The 25,149-nt window shown below is 52.8% G+C and overlaps 2 protein-coding genes across 5 annotated transcripts in view; one reads left to right on the top strand and one right to left on the bottom strand.

Annotated features, from left to right (window-relative positions):
* LOC122543844 (pecanex-like protein 3) overlaps nt 1-10,039 on the bottom strand; it is a 67,262-nt gene extending 57,223 nt beyond the window's left edge. For 2 of the 4 annotated variants that reach the window (XM_087983755.1, XM_087983754.1), the window contains exons 1-5: nt 9,742-10,039; nt 5,173-5,375; nt 4,045-4,150; nt 3,761-3,800; nt 2,651-2,746 (exon numbers count right to left, since the gene is read on the bottom strand). In XM_087983755.1, coding sequence (XP_087839881.1) covers nt 2,651-2,746; nt 3,761-3,800; nt 4,045-4,150; nt 5,173-5,375; nt 9,742-9,894 — 598 coding nt within the window. In that variant the 5' untranslated portion in view covers nt 9,895-10,039. The remainder of the gene's footprint in view (nt 1-2,650; nt 2,747-3,760; nt 3,801-4,044; nt 4,151-5,172; nt 5,376-9,741) is intronic. The other 2 variants (XM_087983753.1, XM_087983756.1) reach the window with 1 other exon arrangement.
* A 7,001-nt stretch (nt 10,040-17,040) lies between these two features.
* LOC122546398 (mitogen-activated protein kinase kinase kinase 11-like) overlaps nt 17,041-25,149 on the top strand; it is a 62,834-nt gene continuing 54,725 nt past the window's right edge. Inside the window, exon 1 of the mRNA XM_087983593.1 lies at nt 17,041-18,887. Coding sequence (XP_087839719.1) covers nt 18,146-18,887 — 742 coding nt within the window. The 5' untranslated portion in view covers nt 17,041-18,145. The remainder of the gene's footprint in view (nt 18,888-25,149) is intronic.

Raw genomic sequence — 25,149 nt, 5'->3', positions numbered from 1 at the left:
AAAGCCAGGGACTGGCGGAGTCACTCCTACACAGAGCCAGCATTGAGACGCAATGAGCCCCGTTCATCCTGTGATGCTATTTCATCATCCGCCCCACCATCACTCAATCCTTCTAATCCTTGCTCCTGTCCATCCAGTTTCCCCCTTAAACAGATCAACAATATTTTTTTTTTATTTTATTACTTCACGGTATGTTGTAGGCTAGGCCAGCATGAACTGCGCATTCCTAAATGACCAGTTAAGAGCCAACCACATTGCTCTGGGTCTGGAGTCACATGTAGTCAGAGACCAGGTAAGGGACGGCAGTTTCCTTCCCTAAAGGATTTTCCTGACAATAGACAATTAAACTCTTATTTCCTGAGTTTTACTGAATTCGAATTCCACCGTCTGCCGTGGTGGGATTCATACCCGGGTCCCCAGAACATTGCTCGAGTCTCTGGATTAATAGTCCAGTGATAATACCAGTAGGCCATCACCGCCCCTTGTTCCACATTTCCTGAAATCCCCATTGAAGTTACTGGAGACGATCTTACATTGACATCGCACACACAGGACTGAAGTATCTGCCTCATCAGTTATTTTGTCTCCTTCCCGCTGTGACATTGGGATAAAGTAGTTGGGTCTCTATAAATTAGGTACGAGCCATGGCTTTACAGGCAACACTTTCTCTCTCTCTCTCTCTCTCTCCAAAGTCAGACAGCCCTGGGTTCAAGTCCGCGTGTCTGAGAGGACTGAACTCCAATTCTCAGGCGTGAGGGGTGACCTTGTAGAGGTTTACAAAATCATGAGGGGCATGGATAGGGTAAATAGGCAAAGTATTTTCCCTGGGGTTGGGGAGTCCAGAACCAAAGGGGCATAGGTTTAGGGTGAGAGGGAAACGACTTAAAAGAGACCTAAGGGGCAACCTTTTCACACAGAGGGTGGTACGTGTATGGAATGCGCTGCCAGAGGAAGTGATGGAGGCTGGTACAATTGCAACATTTAAAAGGCATTTGGATGGGTATATGAACAGGAAGGGTTTGGAGGGATATGGGCCGGGTGCTGGCAAGTGGGACGAGATTGGGTTGGGATGTCTGGACGGGTTGAACCGAAGGGTCTGTTTCCGTGCTGTAAATCGCTATGACTCGATGGTACCGAGAGGGAAATGTACTGGCAGAGGAGAGGTGTTGAAATGTTTGCTCTCTCGGCTGGTTGTGGGAGATCCCAACAGCCGTGAACGGAAGAGCAGGCAAGTTCTTAAGGACATTCTGCTGCTGATATTTATCGCCTGCACCAACACAGTGAAAACTGATGCTCTTTATCACATTCAGCAAAGGCTGAAAATGATATGAGGCAGACGGGAGGAAGAATTTGTCCAGTAAGTGGATTGGAATAGGGAATAAACAAATTGGGTTTATTTCACACTCAATGTGGGAGAGACAGAGAGATAGAGAGAGGGTAGCAATTCGATTTGATGTGATTTATAACTGTCCCATGTACCTAGGGAGAGTGAAAAGTTTTGTTTTGCATGCAGTACAGGCAGACTATAACATACAAAGTGCCTCAGGGTGATAGAACAGAGGGAGGTATACAGTGTTACGGCTGCAGAGAAGGTGCACAGACAGCGAGATCAACGTGAGATTTAAAACTTGAAAGGTCCATTCAGGAGTCTGATAACAGCGGGGAAGAAGCTGTTCTTGAATCTGTTGGTCCGTGTGTTTAAGCTTTTGTCCCTCCTGCCTGACGAAGGAGGGTGGGAGGGGTCTCTGATGATGTTGGCTGCCTTCCTGAGGCAGTGGGGAGTGTAGGTGAAGTCAGAGGCTGGTTTGTGTGATGGACTGGGCTGTGTTCACAGCTCCCTGGAGTTTCTCCCTCCAGTTGCTGTACCAGGCCGTGATGTATCCGGACAGAACACTTTCTATGGTGCATCAGTAAAGGTTGGTAAGTGTCTTTATGGGCATGCCAAATACGGCAGGTGATTGGAGAATCTAGGCTGGTCAGGCTGCCTAATGGCTAACAACTATTTTTCTTACTGAGTCACAGGACCACAGTGCCACTGATAATGCCACCTTTTATTGCCCACCCCCTGAGACGGTGATGGTGGTGAGCAAACTTTGCGAACCACTGTGGCCCCAAATTTCCCAGAACTTTGACCCAGCGACAGTGAAGGAACGGCTGAGACGGTTGTAGGTCGGGGTAGCACGCAGTGCAGAGGGCAAACTCTGGGAGGCAGTGTTACACATTGAAGATGGTGAATTGGGAGTCACTGCAGCAGGCTCATTGACCCTGGATGGTATCGAGCTATCTGAGCCCAGCTGGAGCTGCACTCATCCCACCAAAGCAAGTGGGGGAGCACACCATCGCATTTGCAGTGTGTGCCTTGCAGACGACGGGCAGGAAATGAGTTACTCACCACAGAATTCCCAGCTGCTCTCGCAACTACAGTATTGACAGGAGTTGGTCTGGTTTGGTTTCTGGGTCAATGTTAACCCTCAGCTTGCTAGTGAGGGATTCACCAATGGCAATGTCAAACATCAAGGAGAGATACTCAGGAGATGGTAACTGCCTAGCCCTTGTGGGGCTTTTATTTGCTGTCTATCAACAAAAGCCAACTAACCCAGCATTAGACAGTGGCAAAGAGGCAGGAAAAGGACTCCCGCCAATGACTCACCTGCTGTATCTAGCATGTTCAGTTTCAGTAACTCTCTGTCAGCTGATGTGACAATTACATTTTTATTGCCTTGTTCACGGACCAGGTCTCTGATCCCTGTTGACGCACAAGAAACAGAGTCCAAATACAGCCAAAACTGCTCTGTTCAGACAATGCAACCGCGTCTCCCCCCAAAACCTTAAAGAGCCCCTACAATTTGCAGTAAAGTCACCACAAAACACACCACTTCAAACTCTCAGTCTGCATGGAGCTAACTCATCTCAGTACCACAGAGGCGAAAGTGAGGGCTGCAGGTGCTGGAGATCAGAGTCAAGATTAGAGTGGTGCTGGAAAAGCACTACAGGTCAGGCAGGTTTCAGGAATCGACATCAGGAATCATGAAGGGCTCCTGCCCGAAACGTCGATTTTCCTGCTCTTCGGATGCTGCCAGGCCTGCTGTGATTTTCCAGCACCGCTCTCATCTTGACTCACTGAGAACAGGTTAGAATTCTGTACCTGCATTCCCTTCAATTTTGTTTTTGGTTCTGAGGTCCGTGCATGCCAGCAACTTCCAGAACCGGAGGTCAACGTCACGATCCACGTCAACGCACCGATACACGGGAACAGCCGAACACCCGCCGTTTCGGGGGAACTTTGCTGATCACTACCTGGTGACGGGGCATTAACTAAGAGTTGGCCCATGCCCACACAACCCAACTCGCGGCTCGATTACGTCCTTTCAGCGGGCAAAGTATCGGCTACAATCCGGCAACTCGTGAAATGCACCCCGCCAAGACAAGGAAGCAGAATGGCAGATTGTTTAAAAAAAAAATTCTTTGGCAAGTGCGGGTGTCACGTACAGGACTGGTATGTGCTACCCATCCCTAACTGCCCCTGAAATGGAGCAGCAGGCTCGTGTCAGAGGGCCCAGGCCATGCGTGGGGGGGTGGATCTGGAGGTCAGACTGGAAAAGGATGGCTCTGAACCGGACGGGATATTTTCTAAGCATCCCAAGTGTTATTTAAATCCTGCCGACCGGGATTTGGAGCCTTGGGATTTGGGACTCTGTCACTTAGACCAGTCACTCCACCACCCGGCCATCTCACTGAGCCGGCAGGATAGGCCACCTACCTTTAGCGGTTCCACTGTCTTCCAGGTGAGGCAACAAGTCCTACAAGACAGAAGAAAACAACATCCACATTCAGGGGTTGGTAGTGCTGCAGGAGTTGGCAGAATGGCAGTGCAGAAGATACTTGCCGAACATAAACAGTTCCGTTTCCCCTTCACCTCCTTCCCCCACTCCTGAGCACAGCTGCCCCCCCCCCCTCCCCCCGGCCATGACACGGTCCCTGATACCCTCCTCTGCCACACTTGAACAGTTGCCCCCACCCACCCCGCCACATGAAAGCACTCACCGACACTTGGTTGAAGCCGAAGACGGAATGCTGCGAGCTGCATCTCACGGGCGGCGTGGTGTTATTCTTCCGAAAGACGGTCATCTCCACTCCTCCCCCTGGGTCCCTGTGGGGGGGGGGGGGGAGTTACAGGAGGGGGGGGTGGAACAGGAGGAGCGTTTGAGAACCAACGCGACCCAACGTTGAGACCCGAAGACCCCAGTGTGCCTCAAATCCACCCCGCGGACTCCGTTCCACACGGAGAGACAGGAGAAAATGGAACTGTTCTCCAGAGCAGAGAAGCTTGGACAGAGGACCACAAAGTCACAAGGGGGTTTCGACAGGGTTAGACTCGGGAGAAACCGCTCGCAGTGCCAGGAGGGATGCTACCCAGAGGGACACCAATTAAAGATAATTGGCAAAACAGGAGGTGGTGGGGGGACACTTGTTTTTTTTTCCCCCCTAGATTAGAGCATAGAGAAAAGCCCTTCGGCACATCAAGACCGTGATAAAGACAAGCACCTTGCTTCGCTGATCAGGAAGATGCTACTCGAACGGGCCATGAAAGCAGACTCAATGTCTGTTTTTGAAAAGAGAAGGGGATGAACACTCTAAGGTGAAATATGTGGCAGGTCAATCCGGGAAGGGTTGGGGGAAAAGTGGGGTTAATTGAAGACTGGCTCAGAGAAACCAAAGGCACGATGTGTATTTTTGGGCTCCTGATACAATCAGTATAAGGGTTATTGCCTCCGTTAGATCCTCTTCTAACAACTCACTCGTGGGACGTTGGCTCACATTGATTGCCCGCCCCGATTTAAAAGTTGAGGGGGGTTGGAGGAGGAGGAGGCGGGCGACAGAGATTGCAATTGGCTCCCTGATGGGTACGATCGCCCAGCCCGGACACGGGTAATCAGCCTAAGGGCTGTGGGCACAGACGGGAGGCCCAGGCATTTACACCCGATCTCCGGGCACCTGCTGTTGCTGCGAGCTCATTTCCTCCGCTTTTCCCCGAATGGCCAATCCGCTCAATAAAAGGAGACCTGCGTGCACTTTGACCCCCAACTGAGTTGGGAAGGAGGTAATTAGCAGGAGGGGTGTCACCTCAAAGGCAGGGATTTCCCCCCACCCTCTCCGCAGCTCCCCACTCACCGGAGGGTGCTGTCTGCGCCACCTCCTGGCTCACACTCTTCAAGCTTGGCACCGTCCACTTCAAGCTGCGGGTTCCTCTTCTCCACGATCTCCCCCTCATCGAACATGGCGTGCAGGCGGTAGTTGACGGACTTGACCACGGTAAAGAAGAGGGCGACGATGGCACAGTAGATCCCGGCAACCGAGGTGCTGGGTGGCAGAGCCTGGCATGGGCAGAGTTTAAGACAAGGGAAACGTGAGTGCCGGGCAAATCCTGTCCATCGTGCCGCGCACAACACCCCCACCCTCCCCTCAAAAGGGGACCCCTCTCCAAGAAACCACTGCACCAGCAACAACAACACCCTGCATTCCCCTAGCACTTTTAACATAACATAACAAAGCGTCCTGAGCTGTTTGATCAAAATTTGACACAGAGGGAGATACTAATAAGAGACAGCCAACGGTTTAGTTGAAGAGACAGGTTTTAAGGAGGTGGGGGCAGGGTAAGAGGTCGAATTTCAGAGGCAGATTGCCTCAATGCACAGCCACCTGGTGGGGAGCTGTGAAAATCTGGGACGTGTAAGAGATTACACCTGAGGAAACACAAGTACTTCAGAGCAGAGGGATGTGAAAGAAAGAATGAGAATGTTTAAAATCGAGTTTGTTGTCAGCCACTTTAGGGGAAGGCAGTTGAGGGGGTGATGAGTACACAGGTTTTCGGCGGGAGTTAGAATACGGGGCAGCAGAGTTCCGGGAGGTTGAAAACAAGATGCGGGTGAGAGTTTCAGCTGCAGACTGAGGGAGGGGATGGAGGATGGGTCAGGTATCAGAAGTCACGTTTCTCAATTACCACCCGACACATGCAAGGCGACAATCCTAGCATCGGTGAAAGTGAGGACTGGACATCAGTCAGAAGGTGTGGTGCTGGAAAAGCACAGCCGGTCAGGCAGCATCCAAGGAGCAGGAGAGTCAACTGTGCGAGCATACAGCCTCCACCACTTCCTCTGGCAGCTCATTCCAGAGATGCACCACCCTCTGTGTGAAAAAGTTGCCCCTTAGGTCTCTTTTATATCTTTCCCCTCTCACCCTAAACCTATGCCCTCTAGTTCTGGACTCTCCTACCCCAGGGAAAAGACTTTGCCTATTTATCCTATCTATGCCCCTCATGATTTTATAAACCACTATAAGGGTACCCCTCAGCCTCTGACACTCCAGGGAAAACAGTCTCCACCTGTTCAGCCTCTCCCTATAGCTCAAACCCTCCAATCCTGGCAACATTCTTTTCGAAAAAAACTACAAAGTACAAATGGGAGGCACCCATGTGAACGGGGCGGGAAGAATGGGGATGGGGGGTGGGTAGGGGTAAAAGAGAGATGCACCCAACCCAAGACTGAATAACAATACAGATGACAGAAAGAAATTCCTGCATTTGTATTGCAACTTCCACAGTCTCAGATCTTCCCAAAACCCCTGACAACCAATTAGGTACTTTGGAAGGGTAGTCTCTGTGATGCAGAAGTTATAGCAACCAATTACCACTCAGCAAGAGCCCACCAACAACAACAAATGAAATGATTCCAGTAACACTAACTGAAGGATATATATTGGTCCTAGGACACCTGTCCGAACTGCACAGCGCCTCTTTGAGCAGTGACTGATGGGGACAGGGTTTAAATCTCATCTGAAAGATGGCAAGTCTGATAAAGCAGGGTTTCTTCGCCACTGGCCACGCGCAGTGCTCCTGCAGTGTTGACCCTCTGATAGAGATAATCCAGGCACTATGGCTGTACTATGTGTATTGCCCACACCGGGAAGGCGAATAACTGATGCGACGGACGTCGAGATAGGTGAACGTGAGCACAGGATGGTTGGACTGAATGGCTTGCTTTTGTTAGTAATTCAACATGATGTGTTACACTGGGTGCACACTGCCAGATGTGGTCACCAGCTACACCCACTAAAACTAGGATCAGGGTCTCCCAACTCAGAATGTGGGATTGTCTGAGATCTTTATAAATGAACTCAAACGTCAAACACAGGAGGCACTGAGACTGTGCTAAAGGAGAGGTGAAAGGATTGCCTCTGTAGAAACCTTAAAATAAGAAATTCCAAAACCAAATACATCTCCACACGCTGCCACAGACACCAGAGTTCACAAGCTACAGAAGATGCCTCAAAACTACTGAGCAATATTGGGCAAAGGCACTAAAAAACCAAGGCAAACAAGGTAGCACTTGGCTGCAAGACCATATATGAGCAGGAAATCACAACACATACTTAATCAGTATTAACCATACGGAGAGATATGCCATCGGGGCAAATGGACCTTCCAGGAAACAGGAATGAAGGAATCATTGCGACCTGCAACCGGGGGGGGGAGGGTGGGGGCATGATCAAGAAGGAGGGTGTCAGGGGGCTGATCAGGAGAGAGGGTGGGGGGCGATGATCGGGGGGCATGGTAGGGGGGTAGATGATCAGGGTAGAGGGTGGGGGGGATGATCAGGGGAAAGGGTGGGGGGGTGGCAGGATGATTGGGGAGCATGGTGGGGGGGGTAGATGATCAGGGGAGAGGGTGGGAGGGGAGGGAATGATCGGGGGAATGATCAGGGGGAGGGTGGGGGGGATGATCAGGGGGAGGGTGGGGGGGATGATCAGGGGAAATGATGGGGGGGATGATCAGGGGGCATGGTGGGGGGGTAGATGAACAGGGAAGAGGGTGGGGGGGTGGCGGGATGATCGGGGGGCATGGTGGGGGGTTAGATGATCGGAGAGAGGGTGGGGGGGGATGATCAAGGGAAAGGGTGGGGGGGTGGCGGGATGATTGGGGGCATGGTGGGGGTTTAGATAATCGGGGAGAGGGTGGGGGGGATGATCAGGGGGAGGGGTGATCAAGGGGAAGGGTGGGGGGATGATCAGGGGGAAGGGTGGGGGGAATTATCAGGGGGGAGGGTGGGGGGATGATCAGGGGGGAGGGTGCAGGGGATGATCGGGGGGGAGGGTGCGGGAGATGATCAGGGGGAGAGTGGGGGGATGATCAAGGGGGAGGGTGGGGGGGATGATCAAGGGGTAGGGTGCGGGGGGGATGATCAGGGGGGAGGGTGGGGGAGATGATCAGGGGGGATGGTGTGGGGGGATGATCAGGGGGGAGGTTGGGGGAAGGGTGGGGGGGATGATCAGAGGGGAGGGTGCAGATGGGATGATCGGGGGGAGGGTGGGGGATGATGAGGGGGAGGGTGGGCAGGATGATGAGGGGGGAGGGTGGGCAGGATGATGAGGGGGGAGGGTAGGCAGGATGATGAGGGGGGAGGGTGGGCAGGATGATGAGGGGGGAGGGTGGGCAGGATGATGAGGGGGAAGGGTGGGCAGGATGATGAGGGGGAAGGGTGGGCAGGATGATGAGGGGGGAGGGTGGGCGGGATGATGAGGGGGGAGGGTGCGGGATGGTCAGGGGGAGGGTGGGGTGGGATGATCGGGTGGTGGGTGGGGGGGATGATCGGGTGGTGGGTGGGGGGGATGATCGGGGGGAGGGTGGGGGGGATGATCGGGGGGAGGGTGGGGGGGATGATGAAGGGGAGGATGGTGGTGATGCTCAGGGAGGTGGGTGGGGGGGATGATGAGGGGAGAGGGATGATCAGGGGGGAGGGTGGGGGGATGATCAGGGGGGAGGGTGGGGGGGATGATCGGGGGAGAGGGTGGGGGGGATGATCAGGGGGAGGTTGGGGGGGATGATGAAGGGGAGGATGGTGGTGATGCTCAGGGAGGTGGGTGGGGGGGATGATGAGGGGGGAGGGATGATCAAGGGGGAGGGTGGGGGGATGATCAGGGGGGAGGGTGGGGGGGATGATCAGGGGGGAGGGTGGGGGGAGGGTGGGGGGGATGATGGGGGGGGAGGGTGGGGGGAGGGTGGGGGGGATGATTGGGGGGGGAGGGTGGGGGGATGATCTGGGGGGAGGGTGGGGGGGATGATCGGGGGGGAGGGTGGGGGGGATGATCGGGGGGGAGGGTGGGGGGGATGATCGGGGGGAGGTTGGGGGGGATGATGAAGGGGAGGATGGTGGTGATGCTCAGGGAGGTGGGTGGGGGGGATGATGAGGGTGGGGGGGATGATGAGGGGGGAGGGTGGGGGGATGATCAGGGGGGAGGGTGGGGGGATGATCAGGGGGGAGGGTGGGGGGATGATCGGGGGGAGGGTGGGGGGATGATCAGGGGGGAGGGTGGGGGGATGATCAGGGGGGAGGGTGGGGGGATGATCAGGGGGGAGGGTGGGGGGGATGATCAGGGGGGAGGGTGGGGGGATGATCGGGGGGGAGGGTGGGGGGGATGATGAAGGGGGAGGGATGATCAGGGGGGAGGGTGGGGGGGGATGATCGGGGGGGAGGGTGGGGGGGGATGATGAGGGGGGAGGGTGGGGGGGATGATCGGGGGGGAGGGTGGGGGGGGATGATCAGGGGGGAGGGTGGGTGGGGGGGGATGATCAGGGGGGGAGGGTGGGGGGGGATGATGAGGGGGGGAGGGTGGGGGGATGATGAGGGGGGAGGGTGGGGGGGTGGAGGGTGGTGTTGATGTTGGACGGGGCCTGGCCCCACTCACCATGTAGAGCAGGAAGGGGAAGCAGAGCAGGAAAAGCCAGACGTAGAGGTGGAAGCAGTTGGAGAACTTGCTCTGGTGCGGGTCGAAGTACCAGCCGCCGGTCAGCGAGGCCCACACTCCCTGGCGGAGGATCTGCAGCACCTGGGAGCCCATCCTGGGCCCGGGCCTCTTCCTTTACCCCACCCTGCGCCCCCGTCCGGGAGAGGGGGGCGAGAGGGGGGGGGCGGGCGCGGGGGAGCGGCTCAGACACCGCTCGGCCGCCGCCACCGCGGCCTCACTGACTCCAGGTACCCATCTTCCCAAAGCCCACCCCTCCCCCACTAACCCATTCCAAAACCCACCCCCTGCCCTCACTGACCGGAAACCAACGCCCCCGGCCGCACCCGTTGGTCCGGGCCTGAGCTAGGGTGGCGGATCCCGACACGTCCATTGGGCAACAGGGGTGTCCGTCATCCTGCGTCCCGCCCTTTCCGTTGGTTCGCCGATCGTCTGACCTCAACTGCCGGATGCGAATCCTTGCTGAAGATATTGATTGGCCGATGTCCACTTCCATCATCAGCGGTATTTCCCCCGTTCTATTGGTTCCCTGTCTGACTGACCTCATAGAACAGAAATGCCCGCCTCTCACCGGCGCCCATTGGTTGGTGCCTACATCCATCATCCCGATTCCCTCCGTATCCATTGGCTCTCAGTCCGTCTGACCTCATCGTCAGGCAAGGGCCGCCCACCCCGCTGGGCCTGCTCTCACTGGCCGTATTGCGCAACGAGTAAGGCGGGCCCTTCGCTCTGACTGGTCACAATCCGTGTCCATCCACTTCGTATCGTTTATCTATTGGCCGCATACACTGCCTGTCTTTGGAGTGCGAGCCCGCCTCGCGCGGATAGCCGTTAGTCAGCTCCCGAGCGCACTCTGTGAGTTTGCAAGTCGCTCGCAGCTTATTTTTGTCGAAGAACAAATTAGTAGGGAACTGATGGGGATTGATTTTCTTTCATCGTCTTCTAACTGGGGATGTGTTTATTTTCAAAGTTAAGATTGAGAGTGGAAATTTAATAGTAGCCCGCACGCGCCCTTTTGCGATGCCTGATTGGTTGAACTGACGCGAATACTGTCGGTGCCCTCTCGGGGATTGGTCGGCACCATCTGTCCACCACATGGAGGGCTTTCTCTATTGGTTGCGAGCGCTGTTACTCGTGCGCTACGGAAGACCCCGCCTCCGAAATGTGTTATGCCAATTGGACGGATACCTGCCGGTCAGCCAATCCACAGTCCCTATTGGCCAGAGTAACCGTCCATCAAACGTGTCACTTTGCGAGGGTTGCTAGGACACAAAAAGGGTGGGACAAAGGGTGAGTCTCAGGCAGACTTAATCGAACCTGAGCGAATGGCTTCTTAAAGCGGGTCGACTTTGGTATGGTAAGAGGTGGGGGCACAGGTGACTGGGGACTTTCCCTGTTTATGCCATCTTCAAACCCCACACCCCATCACCTGCATAACATTGCAATGACTTTCCTTGTCCACACTGGCACATGCAGTCATTTTACTTTCCTTTGTCTTGCACTTAAACTGTGCGTGGAGGCCATTTGGCCCATCTTTGACAGCACCAGATAGACAAATTTCCCTTTCTGCAGGACTCCTTCATACTGGAATCCCAATTCACTCCTCTGTCCTCTAATAAAATTGCATAAATGACTATGCCTTGATGGCCAGTGTTGGCAGGGTCTTTGACCTTGGTGTAGGGTGATTGGAAAAGCCATAGAGATGCATAGCATGGAAACAGACCCTTTGGTCCAACTCGGCCAGGCCAACCAGACATCCCTAAATGATCTCATGTACTTGTCTAAGTGTCTTTTAAATATTGTGCTTTTACCCACATCCACCACTTCCTCAAAACTTACATTCCACATGTGAATCACCCTCTGGATGGGTGGCACGTTGGCTCAGTGGTTTGCAATGCTGCCTCACAGCACCAGGGACCCGTGTTCAATTCCTGCCTTGGGTAACTGTCTGTGCTGGTTTTCTCTCGTGCTCTGGTTTCCTCCCACAGTCCAAAGATGTGCAGGTCAGGTGAATTGGCCATGCTAAATTGCTCACAGTGTTAGGTGCATTGGTCAGGGGTAAACCTAGGGTAGGGGAATGGGTGTGGGTGGGTTACTCTTTGGAGGGTTTGTGTGGACTTATTGAGCCGAAGGGCCTGTTTACATACTGTAGGGAATCTAATCTAATCATACGTAACTCTGTTTCATGTCTTTTTTTTAAATCTCTCTCCTCTCACCTTAAAGATATGCCCCCCTGGTCTTGAGATCATCCATGCAAGGGAAAAGGCACCTTCCATTCACCTTATCTATACCCCTCATGATTTTATGAACCTGTATAAGGTCACCCCTCAACCCCTTACTCTCCAGTCAGTAAAGTCCAAGCCTATCCAGCCTCTCCTTATAATTCAAACCTGCCGTACTCTGCAGCATCCTGGCAAATCTGTTCTGAACCCTCTCCAGCCTAATGATATCTTCCTATACCAGGGCAACCAGAACTGGACACAATACTGCCTCACCAAAGTCCTGTACAATCTCGACAGAAAGTCCCAACTCCTATGTATATGGCTTTCGTGGGCTCCATAAATAGCGGCATAGAGAGATGATGTTATCACAAAACTGTATAAAACTTCGAGGGCCTGGACTGCATTGTAATGTTCTATATGTTATAACATTGGTTTAGCATCAACTGGAATAATGAATGCAACTTGGGAATTGCACTTCAGGAAGGATGTGAAGGCATTAGAGAGGGTGCAGAATAGATTCCTGACTATGTTTCCAAGGATGAGGACCATTAATGACATGGATAGCTTGGAGAAGCTCGGACTGTTCTCCTTGGAGAGGTTTGAGAGGAGATTTGATTGAGGTAGTCAAAGCCATAAAGGGTCCTCACAAAGTGGATGGGGCAAAACTGTTCCCACGGGTGGGAGAGTGGGGAACCAGAGGACACAGATTTAAGATGAATGGTAACCGGAGCGATGGAAAATTGAGCAAGTCCGTTTCATGTGGGCAAGTGACAAGGGAGTCTGGATTGCACTGCCTGAGAGTGGGGTGATGGCAGGTTTGATCTGGGAAAGATAGTAGTGGGGAGCCAGTGGGATTGTGGGATCCTTTACCACAGAAAGTGGTAGAGAATCCCAAACTATTAAATGTTTTCAAGATGTCGGGCTAAAAGGATCAAAGAATATGGGAGTAAGAGAGGTAACCAGGATGAGTTGGATGATTGGTCATGGTCATATTGCATTGTGGAGCAGGCTCAAAGGGCCAAAAGGTGCACACCTTTTGTTCTATCATAGAATAGAATCATAGCATCCTTACAGTGTGGTAACAGGCCCTTCGGTCCAATAAGTCCCCAAATGCTGGCAAATAGGACTAGATTAGGTTAGGATATCTGGTTGGCATGGACGAGCTGGACTGCAGGGTCTGTTTACGTGCTGTACATCTCTATAACTAAGTCTACATTGACCCATCCGAAGAGCAACCCACCCAGACCCATTCCCCTATTATCCTACATTTACCCCCGCCTAATCCACCTAACCTGCACATCCCTGGACAAATGTTCTCAAAACTCACTAATCCCTGGAACCTATGGGACAATTTAGCACGGCCAATCCACCCTAACCTGCACATCTTTGGACTGTGGGAGGAAACTAGAACACCCGGAGGAACCCCCCCCCCCCCCCGACACAGTGGCTCAGTGGTTAGCACTGCTGCCTTACTAGGGTCCCAGGTCCGATCCCATCCTCAGGTGACTATGTGGAGATTGCATATTCTCCCCCTGTGTCTGCGTGGGTTTCCTCTGGGTGATCCGGTTTCCTCCCACAGTCATTGCCATGCTAGATTGCCCATAGTGCGAGGTGTATTAGTCAGAGGGAAATGGGTCTGGGTGGATTACTCTTCAGAGGGTCAGTGCGGATTGGTTGGGCCGAAGGGCCTGTTTAGCGAATCTCATCAGACGCTGGTAGAATGGGTGAACTCCACACAGCATCTGGATAGAATGCTTTCTGCTGGAATTGAACCCAGGTCCCTGGTGCTGGGAGGCAGCAGTGCTAACCACTGAGCCACCGTGCAGTCCTGTTGAAAGGCAGAGCAGTGTGAGGGCCCGAATGGCCTCCTCCTGCTCCTGACTCTCACGCCCGTACACCAATGTAAGACAGTCACTAATCAATTTAACCGGGAAACCCCTTCACCCAGAGAGACTGGAACTCTTAACCTGCGGTGAACAATGCTGATACACTGAAGGCAGAGCTGGATAAACATGCAGTCAAAGGACTGGGCTGAGGAGGAGGCTCACATAGAGCAGAAACACCCTGCACTGACATCACCCCCAACCTTAGGTTCTTTAAGACCAGTCAGTTTTTTGTCTTCTCTTCCCACAGGGGCTTTTCCAGCAAGGAACAGGACAAGTTGAATTTCACCTCATCGTTATTGAGATTAAACACATAGACTTCTGCCCTGCTGAGGCAGCCTGTTACATGGGTGGTGGTTGCCACACTTTATGGGAAATAATAACTAGTCCTGGAAATAGCTAGTCCTCCTGAATTACAGCTTTTGCACTAGTCCACATAAGCTAGCCTGGGGTTTCCTGAGTGTATTTTTAGACGGGAAGTGAGGTTAGTGTACCTGACTGAACTTTATTTAAAGGGGCAGTATCTTCCTGGGGGAAGGTGCAGGGTGGGAAGAGAGAACAGTCCCCAGAGTTAGGGAGTGTCCTATTGGTGGGGTGGGCAATGCATTCCCCCAGGAGGGGGGAACCAAGGCTGGAACTCCCTGCAATGATCTCGATAGTCGACCTTCATTCAGGTCAAAGGGCCAGTGAGGCAATGCACCAGGAAGATGAAGGAGTCTTTTCATTTTAGTTCGTTTTCATGGGAGCCAGACATTGTCACCTGGTGGCATATGATTCAATGGATGCCACCTTCGCCAGCTGAGCCAGCATGTTGTGCGTTTGAGACCCATCCCAGAAACTTGAGCATCATATTTGGCTCGACTTTTCTGCTTGATAGTGCTGAGGGAGTGCCGTACTATCGGAGGGTCAGTGCTGAGGGAGCGGGCACTGTTGGAGGGTCAGTGCTGAGGGAGCGGGCACTGTCGGAGGGTCAGTGCTGAGGGGGTGCTGCACTGTCGGAGGGTCAGTGCTGAGGGAGTGCCGCACTGTCGGAGGGTCAGTGCTGAGGGAGCGCCGTACTGTCGGAGGGTCAGTGCTGAGGGGGTGCCGCACTGTCGGAGGGTCAGTGCTGAGGGAGTGCCGCACTGTCGGAGGGTCAGTACTGAGGGGGTGCCACACTGTCAGAGGGTCAGTACTGAGGGAGCGAGCACTGTCGGAGGGTCAGTGCTGAGGGAGTGCCGCACTGTCGGAGGGTCAGTACTGAGGGGGTGCCACACTGTCGGATGGTCAGTGCTGAGGGGGTGCTACACTGTCGGAGGGTCAGTGCTGAGGAAACACCAATCTGTTGGTGAGTCAGTATTGAAGGAGCTTTGCACGGCCAGAGAGTCATTGCCAAAGGAGAATTAAACTGTCGGAGGGTCAATGCTAAGGGAGTACCACACTGCCTGAGGGACTGCTGCTCTGTCAGTGGGTCAGTACTGAGCACCGCATTGTTGGAGGGTCAATGCTGAGGTAGCTTTGCTTTGTCAGAGGGTCATTGTCAAGGGGGAACTACACTGTCAGAAAGTCAGTACTGAGGGAGTGCTGCACTGTCGGATGGTCAATAGTAACGGTGTGCTGCACTATCAGAGGGTCAGTACTGAGGGGATTCTGCAATGTCGGAGGGTCAATGCTGAGGGAGCACCACATTGTCAAAGGGTCAGTGCTGAAGGAATGCCGCACTGTCGGAGGGTCAGTGCTGAAGGAGTACCACACTGTCAGAGGCACCTTCTTTCAAAGGGAGTATTAAACGGGCCCCCCTTGTACCTTCCGACAGCTCACCTCTCTCAAAAGGCCAACATTGTACCAGGTCAGTCTTCTACAAGTAAAGGCTGGGAGCATTTGACAACAAAGTCAATGAAAAAAAAACAAATGGACAGAGTAGTTGTTGTCACCGGTGAGATCTGTGCATCAGCAACACATCACAGAGAGAAATTTGTTCAGCTTCCACAACGCTTTCCAAATTGTATGGGAGAACAGTCAAACAAACATTTGTCTCTTCAGAGCCGACGCTGCAACCATTTCAGGCAAACTCTCACAAGCAATCACGGTGGACCGGGCGCTGTCCCATGATGGCCAAAATCCATCTCCCCCTGAGCTCGAATCTCAAAATGGCAGCATTCCACAAGAGGACAAAGGAAATCCACAAAGACTGTCCGAAGTGCTGCTGGGATTGGTCCGAACGACCGGGACAAGCCTGTAGCCAGGCGTTCGGAACGGCGATGACCTGTCTGCATCACTGCGTTGTCTCAGGTACATCGAGGATGGGGACAGAGTGTAGATGGAGAGAAGGAAACACAGTGAAGAACAACTCGCAATCTCCATGCCCCTTAGGCTCCCCTAACCCTCCCTGAACATGTGCCCAAAGGTCTACCAGCTGGGAATTGGTCTGGGCGACCTCCTGAAAGTTAGCACGGTGGCTCAGTGGTTAGCCCTGCTGCCTCACAGCGCCAGGGACCCAGGTTTGATTCCACCCTCGGGTGACTGTGTGGAGTTTGCACGTTCTTCCTCCTTGACTGGATGGGTTTCCTCCCACTGTCCAAAGGCGTGCAGGTTAGGTGAATTGGATTGGCCGTGCTAAATTGCCCAGGGATGTGCAGGCTGGGTGGGTTAGCCACGGGGAAATGCAGGGTTAGGGTAGCAGGTTTGGGTGGGATGCCCTTTCTGGAGGGTCAGTGCGGACCCGATGGGCCGAATGGCCCGCTTCTATGCTGTGATGATTCTACGGACACCCCCCCCTCCCCCCGCCCAGCCCAAACCCGCGACCCTCGGACCTCCTCGCGCTGAGGGACAACTGGTGATTGGTGGGATCTTGCTCTGCATGGATCAACTGCCAACCTCTCCTGCACCCCACTTCTGCAAAGTTGCCCTCTTGTATGCGGTGGGAGTTGGTGGACAGTCCTGGGGTGATGAGAGGCGTTGCTAAAATGCAAGTCCTTGGTGTCTCGCAAGAGTCCCAGTAGCAGCCAGCAGGTGGCGGGATGTACCTGCTCTTCCAATAGTCCCAACTTTTCAAACTTTCAGTCAGCACAGTCCACCTTTAAGGACACTTGGAGCAAAACTTCATTTCCCCCCCCCCAAAAAAAAAAGTTTGCGGGATCTTTTGGAAAGCAGCACTCGAAAGAAGCCAGGCGTGCAAACAAACAGGTCTTTCTGATTTCTGACATGCCCCCCCTCCCCATTGTGTGAAGCCCCAGGGGCAGCCTTCCAACTGGGGCAATTGCAGACACTGTAATTTCAGTCCGGAGACCGAAATTGTCGCGCTGTGTGTCAGCCGGCCCCTTTTCCTGTGTTGCGGAAAGAAAAAAAAAATCACAAGAGAGATTAAAACCACACCCCGGTCGGTGTATGATGGAGTGTGGGTTGAAGTGCAGAGATCCTGAGAATTGCTGAGGGGGTCAGTGCTATTAATGGCAGAGAGGGGCACACACACAGGAGCCAACAGAGCGAACTTCCCCAGAAATGACTTGGAGACAGCAAGGACATTTCACGGGCTCCCAACTCTCCCGGGAGTGAAACTTCTCGAGAAGCTTTCGGCGGAAGGAGGCTTGAGAGGAACTTGTCGCGCAAAGGGACTCAGCAGGAGACAGGTCTAACTCGCAAGGCAGAGGGGCGAAACCTCCCCAGAAGGGAGCGAGAAACTGACCCGGGGAATCCCACAGGAGAGAGGGGGATTCGGGGGTGCGACTCGCCCACAGTGTGCAGTCGAACTCTTTAAGTTAACAAGAGAGAAACCGGCACAGGAAACACAGGCGTAAAAAAAAAACAAGTTAGAGGCAACTTTGGGAATCTGCAACAAAATGTTGTTCTAACTTCCCTCTCCCAACTTCTTGCTGCTTTGGAAGTTCTCTCCACTGGAGTTCGGTTTTGTAAATTATTTATTTAACTGTGCGGATGTGAGATTTGTTTGTGCGGGAACGTTTGAACACACACACACACACACACACCCACCCCCCAACAGGAGACTGAGACACAACTTTCTCTGGCTAACTGCACCGAATTGGTGCTCCCAACCCTGTGGTTCGTGGATCTCTCTTGCAGCTCGACCCCTTGTACTCCCTGAGCGGGTGAGAGAGAGAGAGGGCCGGAGTTTTCCAGGATCCAGAGTTCGCCTCGTTGGCTGGAGGGGTTCTTGGTGCCCAGGTAGGCTGGGGTGAGGAAGGTGCTTTCCAACGACGATGCTGCTCCCCAGGTAAGGCCAGGAGGAACAGATTGGCCGTGGCCATGGTGGAGCCGAACTGGAAGACCATTTTTGGCAGAGCTTCCTGGGGTACGGCCAAGCCCCTCGACTCGGAGGGCGCCTTCACCAACCCCATCTGGACGGCGTTGTTTGACTACGAGGCCCATGGCAAGGACGAGTTGACGCTGCGCAAGGGCGACCTGGTGGAGGTGTTGTCCAGGGACTCGGCCATCTCTGGTGATGAGGGCTGGTGGGCCGGCAAGCTCCGTAACCAGGTGGGCATCTTCCCCGCCAACTACGTGTCGCCGCAGCCACCGCTGCCGGCAGCCTACGGCAAGCTGGCCCCGGGCCGGGCTGAGGAACTGGCCGCCCCGGCCCAGGTTGCCTTCCGGGAGCTGACCCTCCAGGAGGTGATAGGGGTGGGTGGATTCGGCAAGGTGTACCGTGGCACCTGGAGGGGGCGGCTGGTGGCGGTGAAAGCGGCCCGGCAGGACCCCGACGAGGACATCAGCGCCACAGCGCAGAACGTGATGCAGGAGGCCCGGCTGTTCGCCATGCTGAGGCACCCCAACATCATCGCCCTGCTGGGGGTGTGCCTGCAGGAGCCCAACCTGTGCCTCATCATCGAGTACGCCTCCGGGGGGCCGCTGAACCGGGCGCTGGCCGGGCGCCGCATCCCGCCGCATGTTCTGGTCAACTGGGCCGTGCAGATTGGCAAGGGCATGCAGTACCTCCACGACGGGGCCATCGTGCCCGTCATCCACCGTGACCTCAAGTCAAACAACGGTAAGAGTGAGTGTGTGATTCAGCAGTGACTTCCCCCACCCCTTACCCCAGTGAGGGACCCAGGGATGAGGGTAACCAGAGGGGTGCTGGGGGAAAGGATCTTCGACCACCTCTGTCATATACATGTGTGACTTTGCTTATTATTTCCACATCTACCTTGGTACAGTGAAAGATGGTGGAGTGAGTGAACAGAGCGAGGAATACAGTGTTACTGCTGCACAGAAGGTGTACAGGGAATAAGATCATTTGAAAATTTGAGGGGCCCATTCAGCAGTCTGATAACAGCTGGCAAGTAGCTGTTCTTGACCCTGTCGGTTCGTGTGTTTGAGCTTTTGTCCCTCCTGCCTGACGGAAGAGGGTGGGAGAGATTATAACCAGGGTGGGAGGGGGGGTCTTTGATGATGTCGGCTGCCTTCATGAGGCAGTGGGGAGTGTAGATAGAGTCAGTGGATGGAAGATTGGTTTGTGTGATGGACTGGGCTGTGTTCACAGCTCCCTATAGTTTCTTAGGGAGCAGTTGCTGTACCAGGCCGTGATGCATCAGGATGGAATGCTTTCTGTGGTGCATCTGTGAAGGTTGATGAGGCTCCATATGGAGTAAAGACAGGCCCTGCTTGCTTGGAGAAGTCAGCACGGATTGTCGAGGTGGCTGAATTGAGATGCAGAGTGATGACAACAGTGCAGGTACGATTCCCGGACTGGCTGAAGTCACCATGAATGTCCCTCCTTCTCAAGCTCTCCTCTGACCTGACCCTCGGAGTTGAACATAAAATTTAGGAGCTGGAGTAGGCAATTCAGTGTCTCGATCTTACTCTGCCATTCAGTATGATCATGACTGATCTCATCTCGCCCTCCACTCCACCATCCTGCACCACTCCCCAAAACCCTTGAAACCCCTTAATAATTAAATATCTGTCTATGGCCTGCGTAAATTTATTCAATGTCCCGGTTTCCACAGCATTCTGGTCTGTAGATTCTGACCCTATGAGTGAAGTCATTCCTAGAATTACAGAATCCCTACAGTGTGGAAATAGGCTATTCAGCCCAACAAGTCTACGCCAAGTTTGGGGGCGGCACAGTGGCTCAGTGGTTAGCACTGCTGCCTCACAGCTCCAGGGTCACAGGTTCAATTCCAGCCTCGGGCGGCTGTCTGTGTGAAGTTTGCACATTCTCCCCGTGTCTGTGTGGGTTTCCTCCCACAGTCCAGAGATATGCAGGTCAGGTGAATTAGCTGTGCTAAATTGCCCATAGTGCTAGGTGCATTAGTCAGAGGGGAAATGGGTCTGGGTGGGTTACTCTTCGGAGGGTCAGTATGGATTGGTTGGGCCAAAGGGCCTGTTTCCACACTGTAGGAAATCTAATCAAAACCAACTCTGTGAAGAGCATCCCACCCAGACTCATCCCCCCCCCCCACCCAACCCATATTATCCTGCAGTCCCTCCTCATCTGTTTTGAATCTGCTACCCTTAACCTAAAATGATGACCTCTCATTCGTGATTTCCCCCATATGAGGAACGACCCTCTCCAAGTCTACTTTGTCAACCCCCTTTTAGCATTTTTTATACCTCAATTAAATCTCCTCTAATTTTTCTAAACTCAAGTTGAAACTTCTCAATCTCTCATAAATACAACCCCTCGTCTCTGGAATCAATTGAGTGAACGTTTTCTGAACTGCCTCCAATACATCCCTAGTAAGGAGACTAAAATTGTACGCAGTATTCCAGGTGCAGTCTCACCAATGCCTTGTACAGTTTAGATTAGATTACCTACAGTGTGGAAACAGGCCCTTCGGCCCAACAAGTCCACGCCGACCTGCCGAAGCGCAACCCACTTATCCCTTCACCTAACACTACGGGCAATTTAGCATGGCCAATTCACCTGGCCTGCACATCTTGTGAGAGGAAACCGGAGCACCCGGAGGAAACCCACACAGACACGGGGAGAATGTGCAAGCTCCACACAGTCAGTTGCCTGAGGCGGGAATTGAACCCAGGTCTCTGGCGCTGTGAGGCAGCAGTGCTAACCACTGTGCCACCGTGCTGCCCATAAATTGCAGCAACACATCCTTCCTTCAGTACTCCATTCTTTTAGTGAGAAGGGTTAAAATTCCATTTGCCTTCCTTACTACCCGCTGGACCTGTAGCAGTGAGTTGGTATCATTTGCAACACAGGGGGTCAGTTAGCTCAGATGGTTTGCAATGCAGAGTGATGTCAACAGCATGGAGTTCAATTCCCACATCTCCTGAGGTCATTGTGAAGGATTCTCCTTCTCAATCTTCCCTGAGGCATGGTGACACTCACATTAAACCACTGCTAACCATCTCTCTCGTTGGAAGGTCAGCCCTATTGACGAGTAGGCCTGGCAACTTGTCGTTTGCAATGTGCGGCCTGATAGGGCAGTAGGTGTCGACTTCATGCGAATTAGTCAACAGAAAAATGTAGCCAGGGCTGTGGGGTGGAGGGGGACAGTGCAGATCACTCTTCCAAAGGGCTGGTACAGGTGCAACGGGAAGAATTTCCCACCCGTCACTATATGGTGAACATCAGTAAATTTGGAAGGGGATCCAGTGCACGGTGCCAATTACAGCTAGGGGACTTGGGGCATTCATTGCTGCCCCTCTGCCAAGCACTCAACCTAAGACACCCATCCAGCTCAGCTACTCTGACGCCCAGGTTTAATGAGGGGCTTAGATTCCATCACCTTCACTGCTGCCGCTGACTGACAAGAGAGAGGGACTGCCGATTCCTTGAGCATTTTCAAAGTCACTAAAGCACACACGGAACATGAGGAGAGTGCAGGATAAGCTGCACAAGCAGGTAACTACGGCAGATTGTCTCCCAGCAGACATTGACCACCAGTACTATAACCCAGTATTATACAGTTTCAGATCTGAACCCCACCAGTACCGTATACCACTGTTATACAGTGACAGACCTGTCCCGATCAGTATTGTATCCAAGTGTTATACAGGGATAGACCTGTCCCCACCAGTACTGTACCCCAGTGTTATACAGCGACAGATCTGTTCCCACCAGTACTGTACCCCGGTGTTATACAGTGACAGACCTGTCCCAACAAGTACTGTATCCCAGTATTATACAGTGACAAACCTGTCCCCACCAGTACTGTACCCCAGTGTTATACAGTGACAGACATGTCCCCACCAGTACTGTACCATAGTATTATACAGGGGGCAGACTTGTCTCCACCAGTACTGTCCCCCAGTATTATACAGTGACAGACCTGATCCCACCAGTACTGTTCCCCAGTGGTATACAGTGACAGACTTGTCCCACCAGTACTGTACCCCAGTGTTGTACAGGGACAGACCTGTCGCCACTAGTACTGTATCCCTGTGTTTTATAGGAACAGATCTGTCCCCACCTGTACATTCCCCTAGTGTTATACAGTGTTAGACCTGACCCCACCAGTACTGTCCCCCAGTGTTATACAGGGACAGACCTGACTCCACCAGTACTGTCCCCTAGTGTTATACAGTAACAGACCTGTCCCCACCAGTACTGTTCCCCAGTGTTATACAGTGACAAACCTGTCCCACCAGTACTGTCCCCCAGTGTTATACAGTGACAGACCTGACTCCACCAGTACTGTCCCCTAGTGTTATACAGTGACAGACCTGTCCCTACCAGTGCTGTACCCCAGTGTTGTACAGGGACAGACCTGACTCCACCAGTACTGTTCCCCAGTGTTATACAATGACAGACCTGTCCCCACCAGTACTGTCCCTTAGTGTTATACAGTGACATACCTGTCCCCACCTATACTGTCCCCCGATGTTACACTCTGACGATGTCATACAGATACAGCGCTCGCTTTCATTGCTCACACCTTTTGAACTTAGGAATTGAGATGTTATGTTGAGGTCATACAGGATATTGGTGAGGCTCTTCTGGAGTAATGTGTGGAGTTCTGGATGCTCTGCTGGGGAGGGTTCAGAAGAGATTCACCAGGCTGTTACCGGACATGATTTGGAGATGCCAGTGTTGGACTGTGGTGTGCAAATTTAAAAATTACACAACACCAGATTATAGTCCAACCGGTTTAATTGGAAGCACTAGCTTTCGAGTGCTACTCCTCCATCAGGTGGTTGCCAGATATGGTGTGTTTGATTTATAAGGAGAGGCTGGATAGGTTGGAACTGTTTTACTGGAGCCCAGGTGGTTGTGAAGTGACCTTTTCTTGAGCTTTATAAAATAACGGGGGACATAGATCAGATGAAAGGTACATGTCTTTTCCCTCTGGTTTCATGACTCGGGGACATATTTTTAAGGTGGGAGGTGAAAGAATTTTTAAAAAACGATAAGAGAGGCAATTTGTTTTACACAGAGTGGGTCGTGTGTGGGATGAACGTCCAGAGGAAGTGGTGGGTGTGGACACAGTCATAACTTTAAAATGACATTTGGATAAGTATATGAGTTGGAAAGGTTCGGAGGGATATGGGAAAGGAGCAGGAAAGTGGGGCCAGTAGAGTGTGGCGCTCCGGTCGAATGGACTGGTTGGATGGAAGGGTCTGTTTCTGTTTTAGTCTGACTCTTCGACCGTGGCCTACTCATTGATCTTTCGGAGTGGAAGGTTCCTTCATTCCTGTGGTCGGCAGGTTATCTTTAACAGAAACCTCAGGGACCAGAGGAGCTCTCCATCCTTGTTTCCCTCTTACCCGATGGCCCTCTCTGCCCTTACGCTGCTCCTGTCCCTGCTCCCGCTCTTGATCCCCACCCACACCTGCCCTGGTTGTGTCTTCTCTTGATGCCAGCCATGACCTGGTGAGGGTGCAGCAGAAGAGCATCGAGGCAGGGCCAGCCCAGAGTCTCAGACAGTGGAATCGAGTCCCTCATCGTGTCAGGGACTCCGCAAAGCAAATGGAATGTTGGCTTTTATTTCTAAAAGAAATGAAGCCCAAAAGTGAGGATTTTTGCTCAAACTATACCAGGTACCAGTCAGACTGCAGCTGGAATACTGTGTACATTTTTGGGCCCCTTATCCCAGGGAGAGATGGCGAGGTGACGGCCTGGTGGTGTTATCGCTGGCCTGTTAATCCAGAGACCCAGGTGATGTTCTGGTAACACAGGTTTGAATCCAGCCACAGCAGATGGGGGAACTTGAATTCAATAAGAATCAGGAAATGATAGCCTCATAAAGACCAGGAAACCATTGTCGGAAAAATCCCATCTGTTTCCCCACTTTAGATTAAATTCCCTACAGCGTGGAAACAGGCCCTTCGGCCCAACAAAGAGTGACCCACCCAGACCCATTCGCCATATTTACCACTGACTCATGCGCCTAACACTATGGGCAATTGAGCATGGCCAATTCACCTAACCTGCACGTTTTTGGATTGTGGGAGGAAACCGGAGGACCCGGAAGAAACCCACGCAGACACAGAGAGACACACAGACAATCGCCCGAGGCAGGAATCGAACTCAGGCCCCTGGCATTGTGAGGCAGCAGTGCTAACCACTGAGTTTCCCACAAAGGATAGCTTTTGTCAGCACAGATTCGATGGGCCAAAAGGCCTCTTAGAACATAGAACATTACAGCGTGGTGCAGGCCCTTCGGCCCTCAACATTTCCTTTCCTTTAAAAACTGCTAGTCTTATCTGGTCTGGCCCACATGTGACTCCAGACCCTCAGCAATTACTTTTAACTGCCCTCAGGTAAATTAGGGCTGAGCTAGGCCAGCGATGGCCTCATCCTGTGAATGAATTTTTGAAAAGGTGTGCTGACATTAGAGGCATTCCAGAGAAAGTTCGCCAGAGATGGATGGACTGTCTGATGAGGAGAGGTTGAATAGGTCAGGCCTGTACCCATTAGCAGAATGGGAGGTGACTCTAATGAAGCATACAAGACTCTTAGAGGACTTGACAGGGTCGATATCGAGAGGATGTTTCCCCTTGTGGGTAGGTCTGGGACCAAGAGGGCCAAATCTCAGAATAAGCAGTTACAAAATTAAGACACAGATGAAAAAGAATTTCTAGTCTTATAAGTCATAGAGCCGTACAGCACGGAAACAGACCCTTCAGTCAAACGCGTTCACGCCGACTAGGTATCTTCAATTAATCCAGTCCCTTTTGCCAGCATTTAGTCCATATCCCTCTAAACCCTTCCTAATCATATACTCGTCCAGATGCCTTTTAAATGTTGTCATTATACCAGCCTCCACCACTTCCTCTGGCAGCTCATTCCATACACATACCACCCTCTGCATGAAAAAGTTGCCCCTTAGGTCCCTTTTAAATCATCC

This window comes from Chiloscyllium plagiosum, unplaced genomic scaffold (genome assembly GCF_037043375.1).
Source record: "Chiloscyllium plagiosum isolate Xiang-an unplaced genomic scaffold, Cpla_swu_hap1 HiC_scaffold_46, whole genome shotgun sequence".
NCBI lineage: Eukaryota > Metazoa > Chordata > Chondrichthyes > Orectolobiformes > Hemiscylliidae > Chiloscyllium > Chiloscyllium plagiosum.
Note: the sequence above shows the minus strand (reverse complement) of the source record. Positions and strands in the feature narration are given on the sequence as shown.